General features: G+C 48.8%; 1 protein-coding gene across 2 annotated transcripts in view; it reads right to left on the bottom strand.

Moving 5' to 3' along the window:
• The window catches only part of gmds (GDP-mannose 4,6-dehydratase), a 256,515-nt gene that overhangs the window by 217,414 nt on the left and 20,241 nt on the right, over positions 1 to 18,860 (bottom strand). Inside the window, exons 2-5 of one of the 2 annotated variants that reach the window (XM_036978541.1) lie at positions 12,294 to 12,338; positions 9,235 to 9,322; positions 8,879 to 8,899; positions 6,203 to 6,312 (exon numbers count right to left, since the gene is read on the bottom strand). In XM_036978541.1, coding sequence (XP_036834436.1) covers positions 6,203 to 6,312; positions 8,879 to 8,899; positions 9,235 to 9,322; positions 12,294 to 12,338 — 264 coding nt within the window. The remainder of the gene's footprint in view (positions 1 to 6,202; positions 6,313 to 8,878; positions 8,900 to 9,234; positions 9,323 to 12,293; positions 12,339 to 18,860) is intronic. The other variant, XM_036978542.1, reaches the window with a different exon arrangement.

Raw genomic sequence — 18,860 nt, 5'->3', positions numbered from 1 at the left:
GAACCAACCTTTCAAAACATGCCTATAGGTGTCTCTGCCTTCCTGACTGCTCAGGGGCCGAGCTAGACTGACTGACCACAGTGAGTAGACAACAAGGGCAAATCAGGCCAGTCTGTCTTGTTCATGTAAGGAATAGGAACAATTTGTCATAAGCAAAGAAATCTCAATATAATCAAATTATTTAGGCACGGAATGAGGCAGTTTCTCACTCACACATACACACAGAGAGAGAGAGCTGAGCGTGCTACCGGAGGGGATGATTGGAGGATGGTAATGTAAACACCAATCAGAGCGCGGGTAAACCTAGCCAATGGGGTGTTAAGGGGAACACAACACGAAGCATTCTGCTCTCATCTCGCATAAAGCAGCTCGTATAATCACACATCACACTATGCCCAGGGCATGTTATCTTCAGCCTTGATGATCTGGGGTAGTGGGGGGGCTGTAGTGATACTAGAACATTTAACTGTACCACAGTATAATTAAATAGTATACTTAGAGAAATAGGGAAATGTATAGATGAACTAAAAGAACTGTTTCTCTGTGGTTAAACAGCGAGGTTATTTGGCTATTAAACCCTACTGTCTCCTCCAGGTCTACTCCCTAGGGTGCATTTTAGGATGCCCTCAAGAACAAAACAAAAGCAAATAGGCAATGACTTCCCAAATCACAGGTAATAGCCAGGGCAAATCCTCTCCTCACCGCACCGGGAATCCCAAAGCAATGGATTCATTATAAAGTACACACAGAATCACACACAATGCAACTTGGTACTATTAAATCAAATACTTTTACCAACACAGACGTCACATTACATAATATGACTACTCACCGTGAATGTATTGTAATGTTTTAAATGTATAACGGCCTTCATTTTGCTGGACCCCATGAAGATTGATAATGGGGATCTATAAGAAATACAACTACAAAGACAAACAAAACCAACAACAGTTGAGGCTTTTTAAAAGCCCTCCCAGATTTGAGGAAAACAGGCGCGGTAAACCCAGCCTTCAGTGAACCACTGGCGTGGGAGCTACTGTACAGTCAAGCCGGATGTGGGAAGAAGAAGAAAGAACAAGGGATAAAAGGAGCAGAGAAGAGTAGAAGGATGCTGATATAAGAGGATGTTTTAAGCACTTTATTTTCGGTAGTATGAACTGCTGCTTATCTTAGCTGACTGAACGTGAGGCTGGCCCGATACACCACATACTGTACCCTCACTGGAGCGGAAACCCATCACACACTGACACTCGTCACCCCCTCCGTGTCCCTCCCTCTCTCCACCCCCTCCGTGTCCCTCCCTCTCTCTCCACCCCCTCCGTGTCCCTCCCTCTCTCGCCACCCCCTCCGTGTCCCTCCCTCTCTCTCCACCCCCTCCGTGTCCCTCCCCCTCTCTCCACCCCCTCCGTGTCCCTCCCTCTCTCTCCACCTCCTCCGTGTCCCTCCCTCTCTACCTCCTCCGTGTCCCTCCCTCTCTCGTCACCCCCTCCGTGTCCCTCCCTCCCTCCCTCGTCACCCCCTCCGTGTCCCTCCCTCTCTCTCCACCCCCTCCGTGTCCCTCCCTCTCTGGTCACCCCCTCCGTGTCCCTCCCTCTCTCGTCACCCCCTCCGTGTAACTCCCTCCCTCGTCACCCCCTCCGTGTCCCTCCCTCTCTCGTTACCCCCTCCGTGTCCCTCCCTCCCTCGTCACCCCCTCCGTGTCCCTCCCTCCCTCGTCACCCCCTCCGTGTCCCTCCCTCCCTCCCTCGTCACCCCCTCCGTGTCCCTCCCTCCCTCCCTCGTCACCCCCTCCGTGTCCCTCCCTCCCACCCTCGTCACCCCCTCCGTGTCCCTCCGTCTCTCGTCACCCCCTCCGTGTCCCTCGCCTCCCTCCGTGTCCCTCCCTCCCTCCCTCCGTGTCCCTCCCTCCGTGTTCCTCCCTCCCTCCCTCCGTGTTCCTCCCTCCCTCCGTGTTCCTCCCTCCCTCCGTGTTCCTCCCTCCCTCCGTGTCCCTCCCTCCCTCGTCACCCCCTCCGTGTCCCTCCCTCCCTCGTCACCCCCTCCGTGTCCCTCCCTCCCTCCCTCCCTCGTCACCCCCTCCGTGTCCCTCCCTCCCTCCCTTGTCACCCCCTCCGTGTCCCTCCCTCCCTCGTCACCCCCTCCGTGTCCCTCCCTCCCTCCCTCGTCACCCCCTCCGTGTCCCTCCCTCCCTCCCTTGTCACCCCCTCCGTGTCCCTCCCTCCCTCGTCACCCCCTCCGTGTCCCTCCGTCTCTCGTCACCCCCTCCGTGTCCCTCCGTCTCTTGTCACCCCCTCCGTGTCCCTCCGTCTCTCGTCACCCCCTCCGTGTCCCTCCATCCCTCCCTCGTCACCCCCTCCGTGTCCCTCCGTCTCTCTCCACCCCCTCCGTGTCCCTCCCTCTCTCGTCACCCCCTCCGTGTCCCTCCCTCTCTCGTCACCCCCTCCGTGTCCCTCCCTCTCTCGTCACCCCCTCCGTGTCCCTCCCTCCCTCCCTCGTCACCCCCTCCGTGTCCCTCCCTCCCTCGTCACCCCCTCCGTGTCCCTCCCTCTCTCGTCACTCCATCCCTCTCTCGTCACCCCCTCCCTCTCTCTCCACCCCCTCCGTGTCCCTCCCTCTCTCGCCACCCCCTCCGTGTCCCTCCCTCTCTCTCCAACCCCTCCGTGTCCCTCCCCCTCTCTCCACCCCCTCCGTGTCCCTCCCCCTCTCTCCACCCCCTCCGTGTCCCTCCCCCTCTCTCCACCCCCTCCGTGTCCCTCCCCCTCTCTCCACCCCCTCCGTGTCCCTCCCTCCCTCGTCACCCCCTCCGTGTCCCTCCCTCCCTCGTCACCCCCTCCCTCTCGTCACCCCCCCGTGTCCCTCCCTCTCTCGTCACTCCCTCCCTCTCGTCACCCACTCCCTCTCTCACCACCCCCTCCGTGTCCCTCCCTCTCTCTCCATCCCCTCCGTGTCCCTCCCTCTCTCTCCAACCCCTCCCTCTCTCTCCAACCCCTCCGTGTCCCTCCCTCTCTCTCCACCCCCTCCGTGTCCCTCCCTCTCTCTCCACCCCCTCCGTGTCCCTCCCTCTCTCTCCACCCCCGCCGTGTCCCTCCCTCTCTCTCCACCCCCGCCGTGTCCCTCCCTCCCTCGTCACCCCCTCCGTGTCCCTCCCTCGTCACCCCCTCCGTGTCCCTCCCTCGTCACCCCCTCCGTGTCCCTCCCTCCCTCGTCACCCCCTCCGTGTCCCTCCCTCTCTCTCCACCCCCTCCGTGTCCCTCCCTCTCTCGTCACCCCCTCCCTCTCCCTCGTCACCCCCTCCCTCTCCCTCCCTCTCTCGTCACCCCCTCTCTCTCGTCACCCCCTCCGTGTCCCTCCGTCTCTCGACACCCCCTCCGTGTCCCTCCCTCTCTCCACCCCCTCCGTGTCCCTCCCTCTCTCGTCACCCCCTCCCTCTCGTCACCCCCTCCGTGTCCCTCCCTCTCTCTCCACCCCCGCCGTGTCCCTCCCTCCCTCGTCACCCCCTCCGTGTCCCTCCCTCGTCACCCCCTCAGTGTCCCTCCCTCCCTCGTCACCCCCTCCCTCGTCACCCCCTCCGTGTCCCTCCCTCTCTCTCCACCCCCTCCGTGTCCCTCCCTCTCTCGTCACCCCCTCCCTCTCCCTCCCTCTCTCTCCACCCCCTCCGTGTCCCTCCCTCTCTCGTCACCCCCTCCCTCGTCACCCCCTCCCTCTCCCTCCCTCCCTCGTCACCCCCTCCCTCTCCCTCCCTCTCTCGTCACCCCCTCTCTCGTCACCCCCTCCGTGTCCCTCCGTCTCTCGACACCCCCTCCGTGTCCCTCCCTCTCTCCACCCCCTCCGTGTCCCTCCCTCTCTCTCCACCCCCTCCGTGTCCCTCCCTCTCTCTCCACCCCCTCCGTGTCCCTCCCTCTCTCTCCACCCCCTCCGTGTCCCTCCCTCTCTCGTCACCCCCTCCCTCTCGTCACCCCCTCCGTGTCCCTCCGTCTCTCGACACCCCCTCCGTGTCCCTCCCTCCCTCCCTCGTTACCCCCTCCGTGTACCTCCCTCTCTCGACACCCCCTCCGTGTCCCTCCCTCCCTCCCTCGTTACCCCCTCCGTGTCCCTCCCTCTCTCGTCACCCCCTCCGTGTCCCTCCCTCTCTCGTCACCCCCTCCGTGTCCCTCCCTCTCTCGTCACCCCCTCCGTGTCCCTCCGTCTCTCGTCACCCCCTCCCTCTCTCTCCACCCCCTCCGTGTCCCGTCTCTCGTCACCCCCTCCGTCTCTCGTCACCCCCTCCGTGTCCCTCCCTCTCTCTCCACCCCCTCCGTGTCCCTCCCTCCCTCGTCACCCCCTCCGTGTCCCTCCCTCTCTCTCCACCCCCTCCATGTCCCTCCCTCTCTCGTCACCCCCTCCCTCTCGTCACCCCCTCCCTCTCTCGTCACCCCCTCCCTCTCTCGTCACCCCCTCCCTCTCTCGTCACCCCCTCCCTCTCTCGTCACCCCCTCCCTCTCTCGTCACCCCCTCCCTCTCTCGTCACCCCCTCCCTCTCTCGTCACCCCCTCCGTGTCCCTCTCTCACTTCCTTTTCCCCTCCTCAGTCAGTGTTAATAATTCAGCTCCATACTACCGCCACTCTCCCCTGACAGCTGCATGTGAATGGCTGTTTTACAGTTGATTGGCTGTTTTAGACAGACACCTTTGGTCTTTTGTTCCTTCTCTGTACCTGACAGAGCGCCTCAGTGAGAGAAAACAATGAAACTGTGTTCAGACTGATGTTTTAACCATTCATATCAACACCCTATCCACACCTGCATTCACACAGCATCATGCATATTTCAAAAGGGAAGTTTCCAAAGTATTCATCCCCTAAGCCGGTATTTAAGATTGATATAACATTTATTATCATTTTATTACCATCATTATAGCCCCTGTCGACACATGTAGTCACACTGGTCATGCATATTTCAAATGGGAAGTTTCCAACTAATATATTTTAAATACAGATTGAGATGACAGAAGCGTAATAGTGACTGTAATTAACCTACTGTCTATCTAATTTTAGACTGGACTCAGAGCTCAGAGCCCTGTTATGGTAGATAGGGATAAGTATCTTAATGAAAACCCTTATGTTTGCTGTGTTTCTTTAGTGATTGTCTTTTGATGTTGCAGCTGGCTGGGTCCCTAGCCCTCCAGTGTCCGTCCACAATTCCCTAACTACTCCCTCCTAGCAGTACTGTTCTTAATGACTCTCTGAGGAAACAAGCACCCACTCAGACAAACTCACACGAAAACACAGAGCACACAAAAATACAGAGATGTAATAGACTGACTCACACAGGGCTAACTATTCCGGGTTTCCCTGGAAATAAAAAAATACAATGCTCTGACACAGAGAGAGGAAGTGAGGTAGAGCGATGAGTAGCTCCTGTGAATGATCTTTTCCTCTCTGGTGAGACTGGAAACGTCACTATGGTTTCCTGCTAGTAATCCAGAGGGCTCGTCTATTAGCCAGCCAGCGACTCAGGAGTCTGGGATGGCATAGGCTCACTAGTGAACAAACAAAGAAATACAGAAACTACTCTGTATGTATGTGTCCATGTCGGGTCCAGGAAGGATCGTCCACATAGGTGGTTTAGAGCAAAGTCATGGTCTCTCTCTCTCAAACATGCACCACACACACGCACGCACACACACACACGCATGTGCACGCGCGCACACGCACGCGCGCACACACACGCACACACAGAATGCGGTTCTTTGTGTTGTTCAGATCCCAGAGTCTGCAGGGGCAGTACAGAAGGTGTAGGCGTTACACAGGGTTCTCCTGGGATCCACTGGAGGAGATCTCCAACAAAAGGGACATTGTGCCACACGCACAGACAAACACACACACAAGAACCACTACATCCTGCCTCATCAGCCCCAATATCCTCTCCAGATTTACAGCCCCGATTACCATGTTTCAGCTTGGGTTTCTAGTTTAACAATATTATGACCCACGTAGCAGTCAATACAAATGGAAAAAAATACACAAAAGTATTAAAACATTCACAGAGGGAATTCAAACTCATTACGCCAAAAGTCAAGGCTATTTTTCCTATGCTCGAATAAACGTGAGGAAAGTCTTAGCACTAGACTGGAGCACATACCCCGAGCTAGCCTGGATTAAGAACTATCATGTCCATGGTGTGAATAAAGTCTAATGTAAAGCATTGTGGAAGTAGATGTCCTACCTTGACGTGGCTCTGGGCTCCCAGGTTGTAGATTTCTGTAGGTTTAACCTGGTTGATGATCTTCACCAGGCAAGTGCTGTCTGTCAGGTCCCCATAGTGTAGCTTCATGTCTGAGAAACACACACACACACACACAAACTCTTACTAAGGGCAATAATAACTATACACCTCACCCAGGTACCATAAAGAGCTCACCAACACCACAGGATAAGTTATATATTCATTGTGTTATGTCAGGGTGAGGGCACCTGTCAGAAGACAATGATAGCTTATAACAACTATTACAGATCATTACTGATCAAAAGCAAAACCTGGAAAGAACTAACCCACACCTGTTGAAAAGCTCGACATCACACTACCTGAAACAAACGTACAGTGAGTAGATGATACTACGTTAACGGGAAGATCATTTGGGTGGGTGGCCTTTGGGGTTTTCTGTTCCGGTAAAGTTGAGTGAATCTTGTCAGTCGACTGGATTCAAGCACTGGATTCAGTGAATCACTTCTCAATGGAGTTTTGCCTCATCTGGGCAAAGATGATCTGATTCACATGCAGTGGGGCAAAAAAGTATTTAGTCAGCCACCAATTGTGCAAGTTCTCCCACTTAAAAAGATGATAGGCCTGTAATTTTCATCATAGGTACACTTCAACTATGACCGACAAAATGAGAAACAAAATCCAGAAAATCACATTGTAGGATTTTTAATGAATTTATTTGCAAATTATGGTGGAAAATAAGTATTTGGTCAATAACAAAAGTTTCTCAATACTTTGTTATATACCCTTTGTTGGCAATGACAGAGGTCAAACGTTTTCTGTAAGTCTTCACAAGGTTTTCAAACACTGTTGCTGGTATTTTGGCCCATTCCTCCATGCAGATCTCCTCTAGAGCAGTGATGTTTTGGGGCTGTTGCTGGGCAACACGGACTTTCAACTCCCTCCAAAGATTTTCTATGGGGTTGAGATCTGGTGTGTTTGGGATCATTGTCATGCTGAACAACCCAGCCACGTTTCATCTTCAATGCCCTTGCTGAAGGAAGGAGGTTTTCACTCAAAATCTCACGATACATGGCCCCATTCATTCTTTCCTTTACACGGATCAGTCGTCCTGGTCCCTTTGCAGAAAAACAGCCCCAAAGCATGATGTTTCCACCCCCATGCTTCACAGTAGGTATGGTGTTCTTTGGATGCAACTCGGCATTCTTTGTCCTCCAAACACAACGAGTTGAGTTTTTACCAAAAAGTCCTATTTTGGTTTCATCTGACCATATGAGATTCTCCCAATCTTCTTCTGGATCATCCAAATGCTCTCTAGCAAACTTCAGACTGGCCTGGACATGTACTGGATTAAGCAGGGGGACACGTCTGGCACTGCAGGATTTGAGTCCCTGGTGGCATAGTGTGTTACTGATGGTAGGCTTTGTTACTTTGGTCCCCGCTCTCTGCAGGTCATTCACTAGGTCCCCCCGTGTGGTTCTGGGATTTTTGCTCACCGTTCTTGTGATCATTTTGACCCCACGGGGTGAGATCTTGCGTGGAGCCCCAGATCGAGGGAGATTATCAGTGGTCTTGTATGTCTTCCATTTCCTAATAAATGGCTCCCACAGTTGATGTCTTCAAACCAAGCTGCTTACCTATTACAGATTCAGTCTTCCCAGCCTGGTGTAGGTCTACAATGTTGTTTCTGGTGTCCTTTGACAGCTCTTTGGTCTTGGCCATAGTGGAGTTTGGTGTGTGACTGTTTGAGGTTGTCTTTTATACTGATAAGTTCAAACAGGTGCCATTAATACAGGTAACGAGTGGAGGACAGAGGAGCCTCTTAAAGAAGAAGTTACAGGTCTGTGAGAGCCAGAAATCTTGCTTGTTTGTAGGTGACCAGATACTTATTTTCTTTTTTTATTTTTATCTTTCTTATTTTTTTTTTGTAAATAAATTCATTAAAAATGTTCTGGATTTTTTTGTCTCATTTTGTCTGTCATAGTTGAAGTGTACCTATGATGAAAATGTACAGGCCTCTCTCATCTTTTTAATTGGGAGAACATGCACAATTAGTGGCTGACTAAATACTTTTTTGTTCCACTGTAATAGATACGGTTTATAATGATAATACACAGTAAGGAGATTGGAGTTTGAGTTCATAGTTCGTAGGTCAAATCAATGAAAACAAATTGGGGAAAAAAAGAGCACAGTCATGACAGAGAGGGTGATTTAAAAGGCACATTGAATTGTTTGCTCCAGTGCCTGAAGATAAAATGGCTAATAGTGACATCATCAATGGCTGTCAGGTCTCACCAATCACATCTCTCTGTCCGAGTGTTCTGAGAATTTGAAAACTGAAATCTGAAAGCTTGTAAGAGAGATCTCAGAGAGTAAAACACCCCTTCACCTTAAGGCATACATATACGACTGGCGCTATAGAGCAAAATCCACGTCTGGTTTTTGATGTTAACGTGACTATTATCCCAAACACAGAGATGGCATTTTTCACCATTACATTTCATTTACTATTAGTTTTTTTCCAGTATTACAGTGAATGAGACAGCATCAACACCAAAAAAGACCAACTAAAGAGGTATAATCAGAGTAGCAATAGTGGAGGCTACTGTTCAGAAGACACCCATTTTCCCATTTCAGATAACCAACCTGATGTTTGAATCATTGTAAAATTACACTTACGGCCACCTGTAGTTCCATCCTCTGGTGATAATAATGATAATGAGTTAGAGGAGCTCAACAAACTTACAGTAATGCTGTTATCATTTTATCACTGCACATCTAAGTAGCAAAAATAAAACTGGGCATTTTAGTATGGCAACGTTTTTAGTATGGTTCATATTTTCCTAGTTCGCTAGGCTTACCCCAACTTAATTGTGAACTTAACAATACCTTATACTACGAAATCATTTTTATTGTTTTTATAAGAACAGTACTGTATATGTAGAGTATATAAAGAGAGTAACTTTAAAGCTCCAGCTGAACTGTAACTAACTAAAGAAGAGTTGAAAGTCAGAAGGTTGAAGGTCAGTACTTACTTCCCTCAGTGTGTGTCTGGGGGTTCTGGTACAGGTGCTCAATACGACCAGTGTTGAAAGAGCTGGATCTTCGCAGGATACCATGAACCTGCAGGGGGGGAATACACACTACACAGTCAACACATACACAATACACACAGTTTTACACAGACATAAAATAGTGTGTGTGAGTGCTCTAGGCAGCGGTTGGAACGGGCTCAGGGACACATTTTATTTTTTCCAAGGAACAGAAATGGAACGAAAGTGATCCATACTGTTCTAGAACAGAACCATTATTTCAAAAGCATGTGAACCGGTTAATAATAATGTTATTTTACGTGCCAGGCACTTTTTTCTAGTCCCACAACAAATGCAACAAAGCGCCTATGCAAAGCCCTCACTCGGTCACTGACAAAATGATTCAAAATCTTTGCAAGCGTGTGTTTAGGCCACCTGCCCCTCCCCCCTCTGAACCATAGGCTACTGTACTGACGTTACCATAGGCTACTGTACTGACGTTACCATAGGCTACTGTACTGACATTACCATAGGCTACTGTACTGACGTTACCATAGGCTACTATACTGACGTTACCATAGGCTACTGTACTGACGTTACCATAGGCTACTGTACTGACGTTACCATAGGCTACTGTACTGACGTTACCATAGGCTACTGTACTGACGTTACCATAGGCTACTGTACTGACGTTACCATAGGCTACTGTACTGACGTTACCATAGGCTACTGTACTGACGTTACCATAGGCTACTGTACTGACGTTACCATAGGCTACTGTATTGACGTTACCATAGGCTACTGTACTGACGTTACCATAGGCTACTGTATTGACGTTACAAGCTTGATTCAGAAGATAGGGAGATATTTTTTTATTAGCTAGAGAAGAAGGGATGAACTTTTTCATTGCTAGTTAAGGATACCATCGCCCTAGTTATCACGTTTCATGTTGGATTGATTTACTGCAAAAAAGGTAAGATGTGTTTTTTATTCTGGTGCCGCTTTGCACACACAAGCTTGTTGGCTAGCTAGCTCAAAGGACATTCAAAGTTCCTCCATAGAAGCCGCTCCTCCTAGGTTTAATTCTGTGGACCTAATTCATATAATGTCATAACAAGATGTCCAGCGTTTCAAGCCTCCTCCTAGCTTTCTCCCCACCTGCAACATTTTTGTCGCATCTTGTGCCATAGGCTACACTTGTTTGTCCATCACGCATGTAAACAACTTGCTTGCCTGCTCTGATGGCACTGATTGGTGAAGTCATTTAATGAGCTAAATGTAAAACACTTGATTTCACAGGTTAAAAAAGGAAAAGAAAGGAACTAAATATACCGGCCAAGGTTTAGAGGATCAAACTTTATTTTGCTGGTCGGAAAAGTGGAATGAAAAAAAATAAATAGTAGTTCTGTTCAGAACGAAACGATTGAAAAATTATTTTGGTTCCAACCCCTGATATATTGGATTCATTACAATCTCCAAACATTCTCCTTCCCCATGTCCCAACCTACATGTGAGGGAGTGGTGGTGGTTTTGGGGGAGTTCTGGGGATGCATAGGAAGCTCTGTTGTGAAGAGATAGCTGGGGAACTGGGGAGCACATTACTAAGACGACATTGTGCCCTGACCACACTTCCTTTATTCACTCTCCACTTCCTGCCTGCCTGTCCGTCTCTCTATCATCCCCCCTCGCAACGAGTCCCCAGTCTGGAGCCTGGAGCAGAGCCACTTCCTGTGGTGCCTGAAGACACTTCCTGTCCACTGTGGGCTGGTTCCACAAGAGCAGGGCTGGTATGACTGGGAGCACATTACTGAGAAGACATCGTGCCCGGACCTCACTTCCTTTATTCACTCTCCACTTCCTGCCTGCGCCTCGATCATCCCCCCTGATTGTGAAGATAGCGGCTATTTTGAAGAAGGCTTTACGTGCAATGATGGTGATACGTGGTTGTTTTACTTACCTTTGTTAAATGTACTAATTGAATTTCACTCTGGATAAAAGCATCTGCTAAATAAAATATGTAAAAGTTGGGGGCCGGGGGATACTGCTAACCATCCAGGGAAAATTAAATAATTCAGCTACTGCAGAGAAAACAGATCCAGAGCTAGACCGGAGAGTGTGGGTATGTTTGTGTCGGATGTAAATTAGTTTTAAGAAGTCACAGAAGTCACATAGTAAGAGTTTTAGCTACGTACTCCTATTCAGTCAGCAGCCCCCTGTAAAACTGTGTGACCAACAGGCCATGTTGACTTTGATGGAGCTGTGCCCCTGAGAACAGTGCGTAACAGCAGCAGGTGAAAGTGATGAATGACCTCGCTCCTGGCCATATAATAACAGCCATTTCCTGGTTAATGGTCTGACCCCGAGGTTAAAGGTCAGAGGTTAACAGAGCCAGTGTCACACAGCGGTTACAAGGGTTACAGGCAGGTCCAAAATGATTGGCACCCTCGATAAAGATGAGCAAAATAGACTGCATAAAATAAATCATACAAATACTGAGCTAAATTATTGCATGCTCCAAAAAAATATACTAAGACAATTGCTAAGAGAAAGAAATGTTGTTTAACAAGTTAATAAAACAAAATCGAATAAAAATAGGTGTCACAATTACTGGCACCTCCATTTTCAATAGTCCGGCACCCTCCCTAGTGAAGAAAACGGCACTGAGCCTTTTTCACAAATGTTTTTGAGATTGGAGAGAATAGTGCTTCATTTCAATTAACACGTGTGCCCTGTTAAAAGTTCAAATTAACTTGCCTAGTTAAATAAAGGTTCAATTAAATATATATATATATATATATATATATATATATATATATATATATATCACATACATACATACATACATACATACATACTTATATATATATATATTGTATATATCTGATGTGACTGAGGTGTGAGTCTGCCTGTCAGTCTTCTCTCGACAGCTCTGTTTGGAATTCGGATAGAGCTTATCTAGGGAATGTGTGCGTGTGTATAGCAGTGTGGATGTCTGGAGCACAGAAGAGAGAGGCAGGGTGTGAATCCCAGTCTGGGAGCCTCTCCCTGGGAGTCTCTCTCACCTCATAGCCCTTCTCCAGCAGGAACTCAGCCAGGTAGGAGCCATCCTGAAACACAGACAAAACACACAGGTCTGTTAGAGAGCAACACATGCATGACTGTGTGTGTTGGAGTGTTTTCACCCATTCAATAAGGTCTTGTACCCATGTAGCCTAACTTCTCTTCTCCCCCTCAGACTGCACATTCTGGAACATTCCAAACCAGTCATGGCATTCCCTCTCCCTAACCTCCATCCCAGTCTCCTCCACCTACCCACACACAACCCCACCCCCCCCAACACTTCCTCTCCAGGTCTGGGGGTGATTTGGCCACAGAACTCTGGCCATCCAGACCAGAGGGGAACATGTAAGGAAGAAAGTTGGAAGAGAAGTAGATTTCAGTCTACCAACCAAGGCTAAGCAATGTTGGAGTAAACTGGTCCCAGATCAGTTTGTGCTGTCTTTCCAACTCCTAATGACAACAACCATCACGAGGCCCCAGCCTGGGTATAGACTCCATGGGAGCTGTGAGCTAAGGATATAAACATAGCACACCAACCGAATATAATTCAAATTAATTTATCAGCCAAAATTGCCAAGGTTAGAGGTTCCAAGACTGTTTTATTCATTCTATTTCTATGGTCCACCACTCAAGTCAGAGGGATGTGTAGCTCATTGTGTATCATGGTTAGGTTAGTGCAGCTAAGCACTGTCAGAAGAGATCAGTATGAAACCTCACTCATTATGGGCCGTCTACCACAGTTCAGAATAGACCAGTACCATAGGATGGAGTTCAGTGTAGTTCAGGTGGAATCAGTGGTCACCACAGTATGAAGGATCAGCTCTCCTGCTTTGGCAAGGTGAGTTCACTGTGGTTCAGGTGGGTTCACTGTGGTCCAGGTGAGTTCACTGTGGTTCAGGTGGGTTCACTGTGGTTCAGGTGGGTTCACTGTGTTTCAGGTGGGTTCACTGTGTTTCAGGTGGGTTCACTGTGGTCCAGGTGGGTTCACTGTGGTCCAGGTGGGTTCACTGTGGTCCAGGTGGGTTCACTGTGGTCCAGGTGGGTTCACTGTGGTTCAGGTAGGTTCACTGTGGTCCAGGTGGGTTCACTGTGGTCCAGGTGGGTTCACTGTGGTCCAGGTGGGCTCACAGTGGTTCACTGTGTTCCAGGTGTGTTCACTGTGGTCCAGGTGGGTTCACTGTGGTCCAGGTGGGTTCACTGTGGTTCAGGTGGGTTCACTGTGGTTCAGGTGGGTTCACTGTGGTTCAGGTGGGGGCTCTGGTTCTTCGGTTCTGGGTCTAGCTCTATGGAGGGTGGCACTGAAGCCTGACTAAGCACAGCCTGACTTGGTAGTTGGTACCCAGATATAGGTTAGCACTGCCAGCCTGGCACCACACCAGCCTGGCACCACACCAGCCTGGCACCACACCATGTAGCCTCTCCCTCCCCAGGTGCATCCCAAATGGCACCCTATGCTTTCCAGGGTCCTGGTCAAAAGTAGTCCACTATATAGGGAATAGGGTGCCATTTGGGCACCCTATTCCATAACCCTGTGCCATTCAATGCCCTGTCCCCCGGGTCCTGTCATGTTTTCCTGACCCTGTGCCATTCAATGCCCCGTCCCCCGGGTCCTGTCATGTTTTCCTGACCCTGTGCCATTCAATGCCCCGTCCCCCGGGTCCTGTCATGTTTTCCTGACCCTGTGCCATTCAATGCCCCGTCCCCCGGGTCCTGTCATGTTTTCCTGACCCTGTGCCATTCAATGCCCCGTCCCCCGGGTCCTGTCATGTTTTCCTGATCCTGTGCCATTCAATGCCCTGTCCCCCGGGTCCTGTCATGTTTTCCTGACCCTGTGCCATTCAATGCCCCGTCCCCCGGGTCCTGTCATGTTTTCCTGACCCTGTGCCATTCAATGCCCCGTCCCCCGGGTCCTGTCATGTTTTCCTGACCCTGTGCCATTCAATCCCCCGTCCCCCAGGTCCTGTCATGTTTTCCTGACCCTGTACCATTCAATGCCCCGTCCCCCGGGTCCTGTCATGTTTTCCTGACCCTGTGCCATTCAATGCCCCGTCCCCCGGGTCCTGTCATGTTTTCCTGACCCTGTGCCATTCAATGCCCCGTCCCCCGGGTCCTGTCATGTTTTCCTGACCCTGTGCCATTCAATGCCCCGTCCCCCGGGTCCTGTCATGTTTTCCTGACCCTGTGCCATTCAATGCCCCGTCCCCCGGGTCCTGTCATGTTTTCCTGACCCTGTGCCATTCAATGCCCCGTCCCCCGGGTCCTGTCATGTTTTCCTGACCCTGTGCCATTCAATGCCCCGTCCTCCAGGTCCTGTCATGTTTCCTGACCCTGTGCCATTCAATGCCCCATCCCCCGGGTCCTGTCATGTTTTCCTGACCCTGTGCCATTCAATGCCCTGTCCCCCGGGTCCTGTCATGTTTTCCTGACCCTGTGCCATTCAATGCCCCGTCCCCCGGGTCCTGTCATGTTTTCCTGACCCTGTGCCAGTGTCAAACATCAACGTGCCAAATGAATTACGGAAAAAAACATGAAGAGTTGGTTTAATGTTTGAAAACAAGAGGCTCTTTTGAGGCCGTTTTAGTCCATAAACCCTGGCCTCACCGCTCGGTTTCCTGTTATGGGGAGCCAGGGGAGGTGGGCAGATGCATACACACACTATCTGAACAGCACACCCAGTGCTCCCAGTGAGGCCCTCTCTAGACCAAAAAAGCCCCCCCCCCCGATCTCATTTTGAGCCAAAACACCATAAGACAGCTCTTCAGCAACTAGGTCAAACACAAATTCCATTGGTCAGAGAGGTGACAGTTGGGTCAGAGAGGTGACAGTTGGGTCAGGGGTCAAGGGATTAGAGGATCTGACTGATCTGTCACTGAGTATGTTTACATGCACACTAATAATTCGATATTAAACTAATTATGGCAATAGTCATGTAAAAACAACTCTGCTTGTCTATACCCGCCGATTAAAACATCTGGTTTTCTGAGCAATCTTTAGAATTATTAGGACATGTAAACAGCGTAATCTGTGTTCCAGCAGCGTCTGTGATATGGCCATGTGCCAGCACCAGCACCAGAGCCTCCCTCTTATGTTATTTTGATTGGCCATTTTCTGCATTTATCTAAATCAACAGGTAGCCTGATTTCAGATGTGTCCATGTAAACAGGATTATTAGAGAAATCGTGCTTCTTGCAAAGCATGTTTTTAAACAAACTATTATATTAATCTGACTATCCACAATAATCGTATTATTGTGTGCAGTAACCATACCTACTGCTATCTTTCCCTCTGGATGGGAAACTAAGTGAACAACATATGCATCTGTGGGAGTCTGATTAGTGAATAAACGATACATTCTGTTCTCAGGGTGCAGTGTGTGAGATACACCTGAAGGGGGCGTGAGTCATGTACAGCAAACCTGTATCAGACAGGTCCAGTGAGATACTGTATACCCCAAACCAGCCAGCCAATCACAAGCCCCAGGTGTATGCCACGCCCCACGTAGTGACAAGGAGACAACGGAGTCTAGCCCAGGGGGAGAGCAGTGCTGCCAGATGTACTTCCCATGGTCCTCTGGCAGGGCTGCGTCAGAAATGACAATCTATTCCCTACATACATACTTTTGACCAGAACCCTGGTCAAAAGCAGTGCAATATATATGGACTAGGGTGTAATTTGGGAGGAATCCTCCTGTTCCAATCCAGGACCACAGTTACATAGTACAGACCTGAACCTGATGAGGTGTTATACACTATACTGTCCAATAGTGGGATACAGAGGAAATAGAATAAGAGTTTCCCTTTACACACACACACACACACACGCACACACACGTCAAATTTTCCTTGTTTTACTATCCTTGTGAGGACTTTTGGAATCCAAAAGGATAGTGCAGTTAGACAACACACGCCCACAATCCAGATAGACTTTGTGTGTGTGTTCCAACTAAAGATTCAACACACTACCTAACTAGCCAAATGACCAATGCAGAGGCTTGCCAAACCAATCCATGTGTATGAAGTATGTTTGCTATGTTAGCTCATCAGCAACACCTTTAAGTCCACCATTAGATCCAAAGCATTGACTTGGCATCGATGGTCAAAGTGAAGGCATAGTGCGTGAATTTGAATTAGTGCAGACCATTAGTGAAAGCATGAACAAAACATACTAGATTATTTTATCAAGGTTCTCTTACATTGGTAAGCAATTCCAACTCCCATGATTCCTTCCAGTACAGTATTATCCATTGCCCACATCCCACTACCGATTACCAACAACAATGATAGCATCTCAGTCTAGTTGTACAGTTGTACTATGGGAGAATGTGATGCATTAGCAAGACCCAGTGATTGTGTTTGTTATGACTATATAAACATGCCATGCCTCAGTAGAGAAAGAGAGAGAGAGAAGAGATGGAGGGGGAGAGAGCGAGAGAAAAACATGACAGAGCAGAAATAGAAAGATGGAGAGACATAAACCAGCTCCCGGTTGGCACAGCGCTCTAAGGCACTGCATCTCAGTGCAAGAGGCGTCACTACAGTCCCTGGTTCGAATCCAGGCTAAAATCTGGCCGTGATTGGGAGCCCCATAGGGAGGCGAACAATTGGCTCAACGTCGTCTCGGCTTGCCTGGGGTAGGCCGTCATTGTAAATAAGAATTTGTTCTTAACTGACTTGCCTAGTTAAATAAAGGATAAATAAAAAAAATAAGCGATGCTCCATAGAAAACGAGTATGGCTCCCCCTGCTGGCTTAAGATTGAAATAACAAGGCTTTATTGCAGGCTCTTTGTGACTGGACTCTTTTCCAAGTAGAAGCTATTTTACATTTATCTAAGTTATGCATGAGTGTCAAATATATTGGGGATGTAGAAGAATAGATGTACAATATGTCTGTACAGAGACAGCTGTAAAGAGGTTTGTTTTAGGGTTAAGGGTTGGGGTTAGGGAAAATAGGATTTTGAATGTGAATAAATGTTTTGGTCCCACCCTGGATAGTGTGTGTGTGTGTGTGTGTGTGTGTGTGTGTGTGTGTGTGTGTGTGTGTGTGTGTGTGTGTGTGTGTGTGTGTGTGTGTGTGTGTGTGTATTAGGCATGCGATGCGTGTGTGTGTACACATACAGAGCGTGCTTATTTGTCAGTGTGTATAAATAAATCATTTTAATGTGCTTTCTTTAGACCAAAGAGAGAGGCTGCCAGACACACCACTGGGCTGCAATTAGAGCTGATAGACTTACATGAACCTGCAATCACAGACCACAGGACACGTAGTGTAGTGTAGAGTGCACAAGCTCACACACATAGACTAGGTCCAGGACGATACCAGTATCAGATACTCGTTAGTATCGAAAACAAAGCTGATTTAACTTGTTTAGGAAAGCAGCCCTAATGTTGGAAACATTATGTTGTCATCCACAGTCACATGTATTTATTTACCCAGCTAAGGCACACAGTATTTAACATATAGCAGGTTTTTAAAGGACCAAAGAGTTCAGTCTTCATCTGCTTTCATTTTTGCCATGGAAAACATACTGCGATACCGGTATCATCACAGCCCTAACAGACACACACAAACACACTCAGACAGAGAGTAAATGAGCACGATATGCATACAGTATTCTCTTGGAGTGAGCACTATCCTGATCCTTTAGCCCAAACCAGGCATTTCACTGTAACAAACGACTGACTGAGCGCGTGCAGAACTACTTGACATACTCCAATGTGTTTCTGTAATCAGTGAGGGAGCTCTGATGGCACTTCCTGTCCTCACAGGAAATCCATCACTGTACGACTTCTCACAGTGGGGCGTGACAGACATGGCCCTACTGGGCCCACACACACAGCTACTGTTCACACACACACCCTCTCTTATTAATACCTTGACTTCTATTTCATATTCATGGCAGCAGGATATAGAAGTGAACACCTATAAGGACATAAGCTCATTCTCGGTTAGCTTAGCCCGAGACTCGCTACCATAAAAGTCTCACAAGGCAAGTATATGTCTGGAAGAGACTGATGCCAGATTCACACTATAGTGATGGGTGTAATATTAGATGTTTTACATGAACCTTTAACCAGCTCGGCTTGGCTATATAGCACCAATATGATGTGTAGATTTAGACCTTAGGATCTGCTCCCACATATAACCTTTTTTTCTTTCTTTATTGAATCCTGTCAGATCTCCAGATAAATCTCATTCTGAGGCAGATTCAGCCTTGGAGGGGGGATCAGGAGCGATTACGAGCAACGGAGGAGGGATCACAGAGGAGATGTGCACGGATTCTTCACTTTATGATTATTATTCCTGGCATTCCGACAACCTCTCAGTCCCCCTTGTGTGGCTATTACTGAACGCTGTCTTTGGAACGGGGGGGGGGGGGGGGGGGGGGGGGAGCAGTGTATCAAATGCCCACAAAGAAATAAGAAGGAGAGTTTGTAGGATGTAGGTTGCACATCAGAAAGGTTGTGAGGGTGTATCAAAACACAGTGTTGTTTTCCTAGACAAGTTTTTTTTTTAAGCAGAGTAATACCCCAAAACAAAGTAAAGGCCCATTTTATTGCTGACCAGAGAG

The sequence above is a fragment of the Oncorhynchus mykiss genome, chromosome 5 (genome assembly GCF_013265735.2).
Source record: "Oncorhynchus mykiss isolate Arlee chromosome 5, USDA_OmykA_1.1, whole genome shotgun sequence".
Lineage (NCBI taxonomy): Eukaryota > Metazoa > Chordata > Actinopteri > Salmoniformes > Salmonidae > Oncorhynchus > Oncorhynchus mykiss.
Note: the sequence above shows the minus strand (reverse complement) of the source record. Positions and strands in the feature narration are given on the sequence as shown.